The sequence below is a fragment of the Petaurus breviceps genome, unplaced genomic scaffold, assembly GCF_028583685.1.
Source record: "Petaurus breviceps papuanus isolate PSGF00001 unplaced genomic scaffold, PetGlider_PUasm1.0 90895, whole genome shotgun sequence".
NCBI lineage: Eukaryota > Metazoa > Chordata > Mammalia > Diprotodontia > Petauridae > Petaurus > Petaurus breviceps.
In genome coordinates this window covers 6336415-6350865 of record NW_027187372.1, presented here as the reverse complement: position 1 = coordinate 6350865, position 14451 = coordinate 6336415, and the positions used below count along the sequence as shown (strand labels likewise).

At 36.2% G+C, this 14451-nt stretch overlaps 1 protein-coding gene across 1 annotated transcript in view; it reads right to left on the bottom strand.

The window, feature by feature from the left end:
* HMCN1 (hemicentin 1) overlaps positions 1–14451 on the bottom strand; it is a 514591-nt gene that overhangs the window by 205654 nt on the left and 294486 nt on the right. Inside the window, exons 30-35 of the mRNA XM_069074427.1 lie at positions 11656–11810; positions 6720–6998; positions 5872–6153; positions 5269–5377; positions 4020–4189; positions 1472–1626 (exon numbers count right to left, since the gene is read on the bottom strand). Of these exons, the coding sequence (XP_068930528.1) occupies positions 1472–1626; positions 4020–4189; positions 5269–5377; positions 5872–6153; positions 6720–6998; positions 11656–11810 (1150 nt within the window). The remainder of the gene's footprint in view (positions 1–1471; positions 1627–4019; positions 4190–5268; positions 5378–5871; positions 6154–6719; positions 6999–11655; positions 11811–14451) is intronic.

The window sequence follows — 14451 nt, the reverse complement described above, 5'->3', positions numbered from 1 at the left end:
GTACTGAGATATCTTACATTTCTATACTTATGCCATTTTAACATAAGTGTAAGACTACACATTTTTCCTTATGGAATTTCAACTTGTTAAGATTCAGTTTACTGTTCCATCCTGAGACTTTCTGGGATGCTGATATTGTCACTTGCATATCAATTAACATTATCATACCAATAGAAATCGCCTATCTACCATAAATTCATTCATGTACACTCCGGGTCTAGTGCATAATAGTTCACATTTTACCTTCTTGTCCACAAGAATATTTTGGGAAATTTTGACAGATGTCTTGCTACTATTTAGATAACCATGGTGTATCTCTGCCCTATAAATATAATACCCTTGAGAGAATGTCAAGTCAATATCAAACATTAACAAAGTGCCTATTATGTACCAGGCACTGTGGTAAGATATGAGCATAAAAATAAAGACAAAATCAGTTCCTGTTCTCAAGGAGCTCATAGTCTAATGGAGATCACATGCAAATAGCTATGCATTAATAACCTATCCACAAGATAAAATGGAGATAATATCTGGACAAGGGCACTTGTATTAAGGGATCAGGAAAGGCTTCCTGTAGGAGGCAGAATTTTAGCTGAGACTTGAAGGAAATCAGGAAGCAGAGATGAGGAGGGAGGAAATGATACTATTTTGGCATGACTTATTTTTAATGAACCTGATAATTATGATTTTCCTTTCCAAGTCTCCGTAAACTATTTGCTTCATGACCTTTTAAATGCGGGAAGGAGAGGTGTGGATGCTGGATCTGTTATTAATCCACACGGGAATGTAAATAGTTTGGCACAAATCATGAAGACCAATGCAAAGAATGATTTAAAAGACATTCATTATTGAGTGTCTATTTCCTTGTGCCAAGGATATATTTTATAGGATAAGGAGTCAGAACCACCGTCTGTGTAGACAAACAAATCAAATTACACAATCGTTACAGCCAAATTGGATATTTACAACCCTAAGTGGATACTTTGGTTTGGATTACTCAGTGTTGACATTTATGTAAAAATGAAAACAAAAATATCAAATGTGATTTAAAAATTTCCAATTCATTTTGAATTTAGTAGACATGGCACATGCCTGAGCATTATTTAGTAAGTACTATACTATATGAGGATCAAGTGAGTTTAGCATTTGTGATATTGCTTCTTTTTCATTGATTCTAGAGGGAACAATGGAACTCATTTAGAAATGGAGATAATAAAATAAATAAACTAAAATTCTGGTCTTTAAAAATATGTGGTCTTTGAAATGTCTAAATGATTGCACTGCTGAAGCAGTGATTTTAGTTAGAACTTCCTCCAATAAACTGTCATAACCATATATTGTTTTTACAAGAATATAAAAAAACAAATTTGGCCTATGTGGATGAATCTGGAAAAAAAAAAGTGAAAGCATACTAACACTTTTTGGTAACTCACTGCAACTTTTTGATGTTGGATGTGTTTTGCTCACTTACTTTAACGTTTCCTCGGGCAGTGTTTACAGGCTGTCCATCTTTTAACCAGGTGATAGAGGGGTTGGGAATGCCATTAGCTATGCACTGTAAGGTTACAGGTTTGTATATCACCACCGATCTCTCAGAAGGTCCTGTAGACTTGATTGTTGGAGAAACTAATAAAAGAAAATAAATATAATTTCCATCATTTAGACTGAAATAAGTATTTAAATCATGCAAACAATTAGCCCTTCAAGAAAAAAAAACTCAATATTATGCTGTATGTTACATATTATACAATATGGTGCAGGGGCAAGCCTACATTGAATTTTTATAACTCACATTCAGGAAAAGAAATGAAATAATGTGTCCTCCTCTCTTTGGAATAAGTGAGGAATTATGAGTGAGAAACAGTGTGTGTGTGTGTGTGTGTGTGTGTGTGTGTATATATATGTATGTATGTATATGTATACACACACACATATAGTTAGACTTGTCCAATGTACTGGAATAAGTTTTGCTGAACTGTTTTGTTTTTACTTTTTTTATTCTTTACTGCTGAAATGGAAAGGGAGAGGAACATATTCCTAAATGAAAGAGATATGAAAGCAAAAGATGACAATACAAATTTAAAATAAAACAAAGTATATCAAATACAATGGTCATTGGTCATACAACCACAAATAGTAAATAGACAGTGATGTGACTCTCAATAGGGTACCAAACCTAGATGAAGTAAGAAAGATCTGAGTTCAAAACTAGCCTCAGACAATTACTAGCTGTGTGATTTTAGGGTTATTTTTACCTTTGTCTGCCTTAGTTTCCTTATCTGTGAAATGGAGGTGACAATAGTAGTTACCTCCCAGGGTTGTTGTGATGATCAAATGAGATAGTATTTGGAAGGTACTTTGCAAACCTTAAAGTGCTATTTATAAATGCTAGCTATTAACTGAATCACTTTTGAATTGTCACTTTAAAGACACACTTATGATTTTCATTTGTTATTCTATACATATCTCTGTATAGCTTACAGCTGTTGATGGTGAAGTTTTCAGTCGTTTGTGTTAATATATATTTAAGTCTCTTAGTGACTTGAAATTAGGCTCTAATATTCTTAAATGCATTATGTTGGTTAATATTTCCTTGTTAACTCTTTATAATGTGCTATTATTTGTGCCTATCTTCACTTTCCTCAAGTATACCTTAGAGAAATTTGAAATCAAAAGTACCAGAGCCCATATTATAGGCATTAAATACTATATGAACATTCAGGGATAGGTCAACGGTAACTGAAATTATTAACAAATGAAAGGCTTGATGGAGGAGTTGGTCATTTAGAAAGATATTAAAGGACTGGTATGGTTTAAAAAGTCACAAAAGCTGGATAATACATCCCAGAGCCGTGGTTTGAGGGGAATAATATCAGTAAAGGCACAAAAGTAGGAATGAGCATTGTGGGGCCAGGAATAGTAAGGAATAGATCAGAAAAAGTAGATGATAAATTTGAATGAGGCCATATTGTGAAGAATTTTCAATGCTGTCTGATGAATTTGGATTTTTTTTATAGATACGGGGGGACAATCATCAGTGGATTGGTAGTAGACATTTCTATAGCTCTTTAAAGTTGGTCATAAATGGTACATCCCAATTTCATCTGAACCTCAGAAAAGCACCATGAGAAGGGTACTTCACATATTATGATTCCCATTTAACAGATTTTTAGAAATAGACAGAGCACTGGACTTTAAGTAAGAAAAACCTAGTTCTGAATACTGCCTCAAATACATACAAACTGTGTGACCCTGAGACAAATATTATCTTGTTTTATACTTATATCAACCCTGAGAGGTAGTTGTTATTATTTTCTTCATTTCATAAATGAGATAACTAAGGCAGAGAGACATAAAGTGACTTTCCCAGGGCTGGAGATCATATATGAAAGGTCTTCCTGATTGTGGGTCCAGTGCACCCACCACGATGCCAACTAGCTGCCTAACCAATGATAAGTATTGCTAATAATAATAGCACTCATTTCACAGGTTTGTCATAAGGATCCAACAACTTAATGGAGACAAAAGGGTTTTGCAAAGCTTAAAGTGCCATATAAATGTCAGTTATTTATTATTATTATTTTTTAAAGCAATTGGGGTTAAGTAACTTGCTCAAGGTTACACGGACAGTTTTTTGTGTGTGTGTGTGTATATGTGGGTGTTAAGTATCTGAGGCTGGAACTGATCCCTGGTCTCCCGACTCTGGGGCCAGCACTCTTACTCAGTGCACCACCTAGCCACCCCTATTATTTATTATTATTAATAATATTCCATTCCTTATAGAGATGACACAATTTTTTGCCCAGAAAGAGGTGAGATCTTCCTTAATGTGAATTGCCTCATCTCTTGATCTCGGACTGTGAGGGCACCCATACCTGATAACTACTTCCCAATTGACTCAGGATATGACAAATCAAACAAATTAATGAGGGAATTGTCCCAGAAGAACCTCTCAATTACTTTATGGCCCTATATCCGTCATCCTATGATTCTGTGATCTCATCCTTGCTCAAACATACCATGAACTGTTATATCAAATTCTTTTTCATGAGTTCCAGCCGTGTTGGTTGCCACACACTGATAACGCCCTGTGTCAGAGACTTGGGCCTGCAGAATAACAAGTTTGCGTCCATTTAATAAAATCTTGAATCCATCTTCTTCTTCAATTGGCTGACCGTCTTTTAGCCACCTGGAACAAAAAAAAATCAATATGTAATTCTAGAAAGTTGTTTAAAATAAAAGGCTGCTTAGAAAACATTCATTTTTAAACAAACTTTCAAAATATGAAAGTATACCCTCCCTAGTATTTAAGTCTGGTACTTCAATATGTTGACTCATGAGCAAGATTCCACTAAAATGGGGATGCCCTACAGTTAAGTAAATCCTTTATATGCTTCAATGACTGGCTCATGGTTATAATGCCTTGCTGACTATGTCACAACTTAGTTACAACAAATAATTGAATAAGACAAATACTTCCCCTGCTCCCTCTAAGTAAGCCATGCAGTACAACGAAAAGAAAATACATAGCTCTATGTTATTTGCCAAGCATTGCTCACTAATTAATTCACTGCTGAAATTAAACTGTAAGCAGTAAGAGGAGAGTGTAACTATAGCTTTTTTATATTATTTTGCTCTTTCATTCTTTTTTTTCCAATCACAGAAATCAGTAATTACTCTTCATTTCCTGTTGTTCTCCCCTACTTTCAAAATGACTCACTAGTAAAGTCTCACTTGTATTCTTTAACTATTGTCTGAAACAAAATAGCAGACCTTCAAAAAAGTCAGGAGCCCAGAAAAGGAGAGAGGAAAGGGCAAAGATGTTTCTACAGTATCTACTTTCCTCCTGCTTTTTTTTACAATAAGCTTCTTTTCACTTAATTTGCTGCACATTTCAGAGCAATGACACTGTGCAGTAAGACTGTCATCTCTAGTCACTGTTGACTAGGGATGTAATTTCTATCACTATCTCTTCCTGCCAGATATATTCTTTCAAATGAAATTTTACTGCGCATAACAAATTTAGATACTCTATAGAACTGTCAGTGTGCATCTGATCTGTTTTCAAATTATTTTTACCAAAAATGATCCTTTTGCTATGGAAATAAAGGAGAGAATTTTTATGCAGCAAATTTCAAAAGATCTTTATTTTAAATATTTGCAAATAACTTAACTTTTTTTTGCTAATTAGCTCTGATACAATTACAAGTTATAATACAATGGAACAAAGAAATTGGATATGTTTAGAAGACATACCAAAACCCTTACATGATAGTTGGTGGGGGTGATCCCATCACTTGACAGTCTAGTTCTAGCATGTTATTAACAACCACAATGAAGTCAGATGTTTCATCTCCACCTTCCACAGTTGGTGGTACTATAAAGAAATATAAAAATATACAATACCAGAAAAATATGTGTAATTATAACAAATGACAGTAAAAATCGCAGAGAAGAGTTTATAAATATCAGAAATAAGTTAAAATGTGAGAGGAAGCTTTAGGTAAATAAAACCTTTCTCTATTAAAATTGGCATGGACTGCTTTTTTTTCTTTTTAATAATTCATAGTATTACATGTGGTTTTCCCACTTGCCCTGTCACCGTGGGATGACTGAAGGAGCATGAACCAACACTTATTTCAAGATGAACACACCAAAGTAAGAAAAAATTCCATGGACATTTTTGTTAGTTAACTTGATTTGGGGTCAATGACAATCAATACAAAAATATATTACATATGTATAAACATTAAAAAGACAATTGAAACTCACTTATGATCTCTCCCTGATGCAATAAAATAAGCAAACTGTGGCAAAAGGCTTTCCCATGAATTTAGGGGGAAAAAATGTATGGCTTATTGATTTCCATACCTAAGACATCAATATTGTATTTGATTTCTTTTTCTCCTGCGACACTGTTAGCCACACATACATATTGTCCACGGTCAGCTTCTAGAACATTCATGATTTCAAGCTTTTTCCCACCAGCCACTATATGGATGTTTTCACTTGCTTTCACAGGTGCACTGTCTTTTAGCCAGGTAAGGACAGGAGGAGGGTTGCCAGCTGCTTTACACTCCAGTATCAGAGAACTGCCAATAATCACTTGTCTGTTCAGAGGTGTTTCTGAGTTACCTTCGATAATTGGTGGAACTAAGGAAAGAAATGTGATTTTAAAGGCTATTTTTAAAGCAATTACAAAATATCCCTTGGAGGGATGAGAGGCTATTTTTTCCTTAACTTTTTTTGTCTCATCAAAAATATTTCTAATTCCCTTTTCTCCCTAAGGTGCTGAGAAGAGTATTTCCTGATTCATATGACCTACCACTTTGCTTTTTTCTCTGGAACAGGATCTGGCATATTTTACTTGAAAATTGTTATTCAAACAATGAAGGAAGATGGACAAGTTATGAGTACCGCTCCTTGGCCTACCAACCCAACAGATTTATCAAAAGCCACAATGAATGCTTAAACACTCAGGGACTAAACAGCTGTCAAAATGAGTAGGACATCCAGCTTCTCAGGCCCGTGGAGATTTGCTTTTGGCTGAATTCAGGAGACTGATTCTTTTTTTTTTTCTGTTCCCTTACATAAAACCAGACCTTTGAAAGTAATGTTGTACCTTACTAATAGTGCTTTAACAGAAAACTACTGTTTTGTTTTTATATTCTTAAGAACTAAAGGAAAGGCAAGAATAACAAAATTCCTTTCTTCTTTACCATACACATCCACTTCATATTTTTTTTCAGCTGTTCCAGCAATGTTTGTCACATGACATGTGTATTTTCCAGAATCGGATACTTGAGCATGAGGGATCTGAAGAAAATGTCCCTTATCAATATAAAGGGCTTGCGGATTGGATATGATCAGTCGGTCATCTTTATGCCAAGTTATAACAGGCAATGGAAGTCCACGTGCTTCACACTCTAGCTTAATTATGCTGCCGATCAATGCAGATACTTCACTGGTCACATTACTTCCTTTAATACTAGGTGGAACTACAAAAAAAGAGTAAAACCAAAAGTCTTCAAAATCTCAGTAACCTTTAATTCTTTAAGACAACAGTGATTTCATCAAAATGGATACTTCTTCTATTAATTGGCTCCGAATACAATAACTCCATACTACAGTAGTTGGTTCTGTGAGTCAAAGTGAACAACAACAAAAATTCACCACTGGGCAGTCACCTTTTGGTCAGTAATCTCTCTAAATGAGCTAAACTGGTATCCTAACAGTTTATCACTGGACCATTACAGCATGGTAGGACCTGCTAGTTTTGTCCTCTGTGCCATGATGAGGCACCAGAGTAGTACCATATAGGAAGCTAGATTATCATCAATGTTACTCAATTCGTCTAAATGTGTATGACGTGTCTGCCAGGAGTTGTGCTGATCACTAGAGATACAAAGAGAGGCAAAACCCTACACTAAAGGAGGTCATGGTCTCATGTTGGAGACAATATGCAAACAACTATGTACGAACAAGTCCTACGGGATAAACTGGAAACAATCAACAAAGGATTTTCTAAAACTAAACACAAAGGAAAGGAAAATAGGAAGTCAGAGTTTTATAGATTGTTATATAGTGGGAAAGGACCTTAGAGAACATCTACATTGGACGTTCTAGACCATTTTTGTGCCATGGCTCCCTTTGCCAGTCAGGTAAAGCCTATGAACTCCTTCTTGGAAAAATATTTTAAATGTAAAATATAATGGACAGGATAAATTGTCAATTAAAAAAATAAAGCAAGTTCACAGACCCAAGGTTAAGAACTTAAATCAACCCTGTCATTTCAGATGATGAAAATGACTAAGGGGAGTAACATGGCTTCCTGAAGGTCACAGAGAAAGTTATTAATGCACATTCTCATTTGACTTTACAAACTCCCACCTAACTCAGGTCTCCTTCCACTACACCACAATTGCTTCTATTTATAATATAATTAATTTTTGGTCAGAATTATATTAATCATAATAATTACATGCCTGGGCTGTTATGAATACAATTTCAGGGGCTGGTTTAGTTGTACAGTTTTATAGTTATGTTATATGTAAGAATAGCTCTTATGAAAAAACCTAATACAAGCACAAGAAATCTGGAATTAGGCCAAGGGGCAAAATGGGAAATGTCTGAGTCAAAAAGTTGATAAAACTCTTTGTTTTTTCCCCAAGGAATAGGTAGGATCTGAAAGCTTTCTTAACCAGCTACTGGTGATGACTGGGAATTTTTAGTTTCTGTCTGTCAGTATTTTTTTTGAACTATTAACATATCATATTTTTCGCTCATCTAATTGGTGACATGTGTAATTTCTAGCATTCAGTGTCAACATGCCTTATTTTCCTCATCATGTCCCAGAGGACTTACTGGTAGAAAAATAATTCTAGTGGCTTGATCCCCAAAACAGTCTTAATGCTGCCATCCCCATGTTATGCCATAATTGTGACAGTTTAAAATAAAACAATGACCCCCAATATGTTAATATTTTAAAATACTTTATAGAAATAATTCTTAGAATTAATCCAAAATGACAAATAGCCAGAGATTCAATGTTAGAACAAGTCTAAGAATGGTTAGGGTCAAAGGCAAAACCTACATATATTTACTCTGAGATTTTTTTGTGTTCTTTTAAGAAATGGCAAATTAAGGTCCAACTTTTAGTCACATTTGTGCAAAACAAATAGGCAGCCTAGTTGGCTGAAGTATAGAACTAAAGAAATCAACAAGCTTATAGGTTCAATCCATCATGGGTCATTGAGCTTTTCTCTCTTTGCTTCATAAAAAGGAATCTACCCACTAAAAATTTACAAAAATTGTTCACAAGGGGAACCAATCATAAGAATGTGAATGGTAGGATGTACAAGGGTCCCTGCTTAAATTCATCCACAAATTAACTATTTCACTTTATTTTTTTAATATTTACATATACATAACTTCAAGTTAACAATTTGTGAACGCTGACATTCTTCTGGGAGTTAAGATATTTAATGACTACTCTCACTGACAACATGCAGTTCCTAGATTACAGCTACATTTAGCCACCTGCTCTACCCACATGTCAGGGACTGAGAGGAAAAATAACCATCCGCTGGAGCGAATGACTGCACAATACACTCAGTGATAAAGGCACGTAAACATTCCTGACAAGGAAACCAAAGGATTAAATCTGTTTCCCTTGGCATCAATCTCTGTAACAAAAACATTTCCTAACATAAAGGGGAAAAAGTACATTTCAAATTAGCACTCAGTGGTGCAGGTGTACACATTGGGAAGGAAATGGTATTATATCCTGAATTGTGATATTCAAACTTCACACTTTGATGATGTCTTGGAACCCAATAATGTCAGTGTGTTTTATTCATTATATGTATTTCTCTTCCCAAGGAGCCTGAGAGGGGACCCCCCCACTTCTTTCTCTCTGTTTAAGAATAAAAGAGAGAAAGAGTAGGGGAGGAAGAGAGAGGAAGTAGAAGAGGAAAAGAGACTCAAAGACAGAGAGTGAGAAAGAAGCTGGGAGAAAACAGTCCAAATTCCATGGAAACATGGCTTTTTTATACCACCAAAAAGTATTAATCACTGACAAGAACCTGGCAACTGTACAACAGACTAGAGAAGGCAATTCAACAGCTTAGCAAGATACTGCCCTATCGTTTCAGTTTCTGGACTCTGGTAGGAGGCCAATGGTAGCAGAAATGGTTTTGTTTAACTTGGCCACCAATGTGCCTAATCTTTTCCTAATGTTATGCTCTTTTGTACAGGATATATCTTTTCATGGTTGATTTCTTCTTCCATGCTGGCTCTTTTTATAGAAGCACATGCATAATCATTGTGCATGAAACCACGGAGCTTTCATTCCACTAAGTGATGAGCACCGTATTCACTCATATCATGAGAGATTCTTATCAATATACTACTGTATAAAGTGAACACAGAATCTAGTTATAGGGAAACCAAAGTGGATTGAGAATACTGAGCATGACTCTATGCGCATTTTAACTTCTAATGATGATAATTATTAAATAGGCATTCTTTTCAATATATTATAATCTAGTTATTCCTCATTGCTTTGTGTTCCAATCTTTGCATTTTTATCATTGTTGCCTTTCTTTATGGATCCCTTAAATGTTTTGGTTTTGGATCAGAGTTAATGTCCTTGTTCTTGGTAGTTTTACAGTTTTCTCTCCTCCATTTCACGTTGACAGAAATAAATACATTCTTTATCAAAGGTTCTTTGGGCAAAAAGACATTGGAATAATTTTACCTTTTCTTCATACCCCTAGATGACCAATGCACATATAATCCATCTATCACTTCTGTCTTTTGGGGTATGAGGAAAAGATAAGAAGGGTAATGAGGAAGGATAGGAAGGTTACTCTGTATTGGTTTTCATCTCCTCAGAAGAAAGGAAATAATTAAAACTACCAAGAGAGTTCATTACACCTTGATTACGTCAATGGTGAAGCCCATGCTAAAGTTGAAGGCTCCCAAATCTGTGCCTTTCATAAAGCACTGTGTGATTTCTATATGGTTCGCTCTGAAGTTATTCAACTTTCCTCGAGTCTTATCCTCTACAGTTTACCTAAAATGTATAGAATGAAGCATAGTGAGATGAGAACCAGAAGTGGTGGGCATTGGGATTCTCTTCCTCTTTCCTTTTGCCCATGCTTGAGCTAACTGCTTAATTTCTGCATACCCTCCTATTCACTATTTGCAAAAGGGAATAATAATGTCTGACAACTACCTCAGAGAGATGTCAGGTGGATTCATGTGCTAAGAACTATAAAGCTTTGTGATGGATGAGGTCAAAGTAGATGAGGTATTTTAAGAGGATTGCAAAGTGGTTGGATTCAGAACCAACTGGAAATATATTTAGAATGTATGATGGTGTGACTCTATCTATACACATGAATAAATATCATTAAAGTTCATACTTATCAATATTAAACCTTTTAGGAGGGAAAATTTCCATGTCATTTATGTAACAAAAAATGACTCATTAGTAGAATACATTATGGTACAAAAACATTATCACTAAGGGGAAGGTAGGTGGCACAGTGAATAGAGCACCGGCCTGGAGTCAGGAGGACCTGAGTTCAAATCCGGCCTCAGACACTTAACACAAAAACTAGCCGTGTGACCTTGGAAAAGTCACAACCCCAACTGCCCTCCAAAAAGCAAAAAAAAAACAACAACCAAACATTATCACTATTTTAATAGCTGAGGAAACTGAGGGTAATGAAGATTTGACAATGTATATAGGATCACAGAATAAAAGGGCTTAGGAATCAAGCCCAAGTGTTTTTTTAATTACTCAAAATCCAGTCCTATCTTTCATAGCTACATTAGCCACAGGAATAACTTTGCCACATTAAGTAAGATTAGTTGAAAATCTCTACATAGTTTCAATAAGCCTCCATACTGTCTAGGAGCTACAGCATCACAAATAGGCCTGAGTAATGAGAAAAATGTTTCAGTAAAAATTGTATAAAACGTCTTTTTAATAACATATCAAAGTAGTCTCATTATTCTCTTCTAAAAGAATAGGATTTCATTTTTGAGACCAGGACAGTTAAAATTATATCAAATCATAACTTTCTACCAACAATGAATGTTTAATTTTTCCATAATAAAAAGGCAAAAGCCATTTTCATAACTCACCATAGACAGTCAATTTGATATCCTTGTTTTGCTTTCCAGCTGCATTGGACACACTGCACTGATACCGCCCTTTGTCACTTCGACGTACATTCTTTAAATGCAGAACTTGTCCTCTGTCTAGAAGTTCAATATTTGGATCTCCCAAAAATAAGGGCCTGGGGAAAAGATAGTTTGCATGTCATTTCATCATTACATTTTCGTTCTCCAAATATGTATTACACAATTCTTTAGCACAACAAAAATTATTTTTAATGAACTAGATATACAGATGAACACTGATAATAAAATACCACATTCAAAAGTGGGAAAAGGTATTCTTTTATTACAAACTAACACTTATCTAGATCTTTAAGTTCTGAAACGACCTTTACACATCATATCTCACAGGAGTCTCACAACAAATTTGTGATGTAGGTGCTATTGTTATCCTCATTTACAGAGGAAGAAACTGAGGCAAAGAGAAGTTAAGTGATTTGCCCAAGAATACACAGCTAATACATAGCTGATGCAAGATATGAATTCATATCTTTGAGACTCCAAGTTCGACACTCTGTACACTACATGAGTTAGTTGCCATATCCTATTCTGATATGGAAATGCTCCTAATTTCTTGAAGCCTACATTGGAAGTATACAGGCTCTGCCACATTCTTTCAATGTGGAAAGAATCTGAGAATGATTCTGTCAGTTAAGTGAAGACTGACTTAGCCAGGTTCAAAATGTGGCCACTATGAAATAACTTTTTGTCTGGGGTAATGCATGAAATCTTCTATTAAGGTCTGAAATGAAGGATTCATGGCCTACACTGACCATCCCCTCTTCCTAACTTTCCTGTTACCATTGAAGGCATCACTATCCTCCCAGACATCTGTATTGTTAATATATTTTTGCTTAATGGGAAGATCTTCCCCATCCATTAATAGGCCCATATGACCTGCTGTAGTCACATGAGTCTGTGGTGGGAGGAGCTTGCCAAGCAGGTAGAGTAGGAAGGATGGAGCAGGAAGGGTGGAGCTGAAAGGAAGTTGGTCAGAGCAGTTAGGGCTGAGAGGGAGAGAGGAAGCAGGCAATGAGCCATGAGTGTTCATTTGTAGGAAGGCCCTAGCAGGGGGAAGGCCTAGGGATGGTGGTGCCTCCAGCTTTGTTACTGTATATAGATTTCTTTGTTGCTATGATGGATTTGGCTTTCTGGTGTGTGAATAAATGTTTTTATTCTGTCTTCCATGTGAAGAGTTTGTTACATTTTGCAATTCAGCATCATGCCAACATATTCAGAGCCACCATAGGCACTGTGAATATTGTGTTGACGCTACAACATCTGGGCTCACAACCTAGGTGTCATATCTGAATCCTCACCCTCACCTCACATTTCCAATCAATAGCCAAGTCCGAATGTTTCTACTTTTATATCTCTTATGTGTACCCTTTTTCTCTCCTCTGATACTGCCACTACCCTGGTGTAGGACCTTATCACCACAAACCTGAACTACTGGAATAGCCTGATCTGTAGTCTCCAGGACTTAAGTACCTTCCCCCTGCAATTCATCCTCTGTTCAACTATCAAAATGATCATCCTAAAGATCAAATCTGACCATGTCAACACCCAACAAAACCTGGAAATTAACTGGACAATGTAGGGCAAGAGAGAGTGAGAAATCAAGGATAATACATAGGGTACAAGCCCAGAAGCCGGGGGGGGGCAGTGATGCCCTCAAAATAATAAAGAATTTAGGAAGAGGAGGTCAATGCATGTCACAAATACTTAATTTCTGGATTATGGAAGATTTCATAAATTGATCAAAGGAGATAATTTTTGTAAAGTGCTTAGGATGGTGCCCACCCAGCATAGTAGTTGCTTAGTAAATGCTTGTTCCCTCCCTTCCTATTCAATAAACTCCAGTGGCTCTCCATTGGTTTCAAAATCTAATATAAAATCCTCTGACTCTTAAAGCCCTTCATAATCTGACCCCTTCCTACCTTCCCAGTCTACTTGTTCCTTACTTCTTTCTATATACTCTTATGAAATGGTGATACCAGATGACTCCTTGCTCTTCCTCAAACATGATAGTCCATGTCCTAACTCTGCCTTTTCAAAGAGCTGTCCTTCATACCTGAAATGCTCTCTCAGTTCCTCCTTCTAACTTCCCTCACTTCCTTCAGTTTTCAACTAAAATCCCGTCCTCTACAGAAAGCCTTTCCTGGTCCTCTCTTAATGATAGTGCTTTCCTTCTATTGATATCTCTAATTTATCCTGTATGTACATACATACCGTGTTTCCCCGATAATAAGACACTGTCTTATTATTTTTTTTGGACAGAAAAACACCAGAGGGCTTATTTTCAGGGGAGGGCTTATTTTAATGAACATTGACAGCAATTTTAATAAACAGGTAAATGTGAACAAAAAAATGTACCTTTATTCAATAAGCAAATCACTGGGGAAGAACAGGATGACATGCTCACTGCTGCAGCTCTGATTGGATGCAGCTCGGAGCATGGTGTGCATTTCACCCGGGGTGGGGGGGTGGGCGGTGCATACAGAGGGTACCGTAACGTAGCGTGTAGCGCAGGGGATCACCTTCACTACAGTAGCAATCTCAATAGGGCTTATTTTCGGGGGAGGGCTTATTTTAGAGGAATCTTACACAGTAAGGGGAGGGCTTATTTTCGGGATAGGTCTTATTATCGGGGAAACACGGGTATATATATATATATATATATATATATATATATATATATATATATATATATAGAGAGAGAGAGAGAGAGAGAGAGAGAGAGAGAGAGAGAGAGAGAGA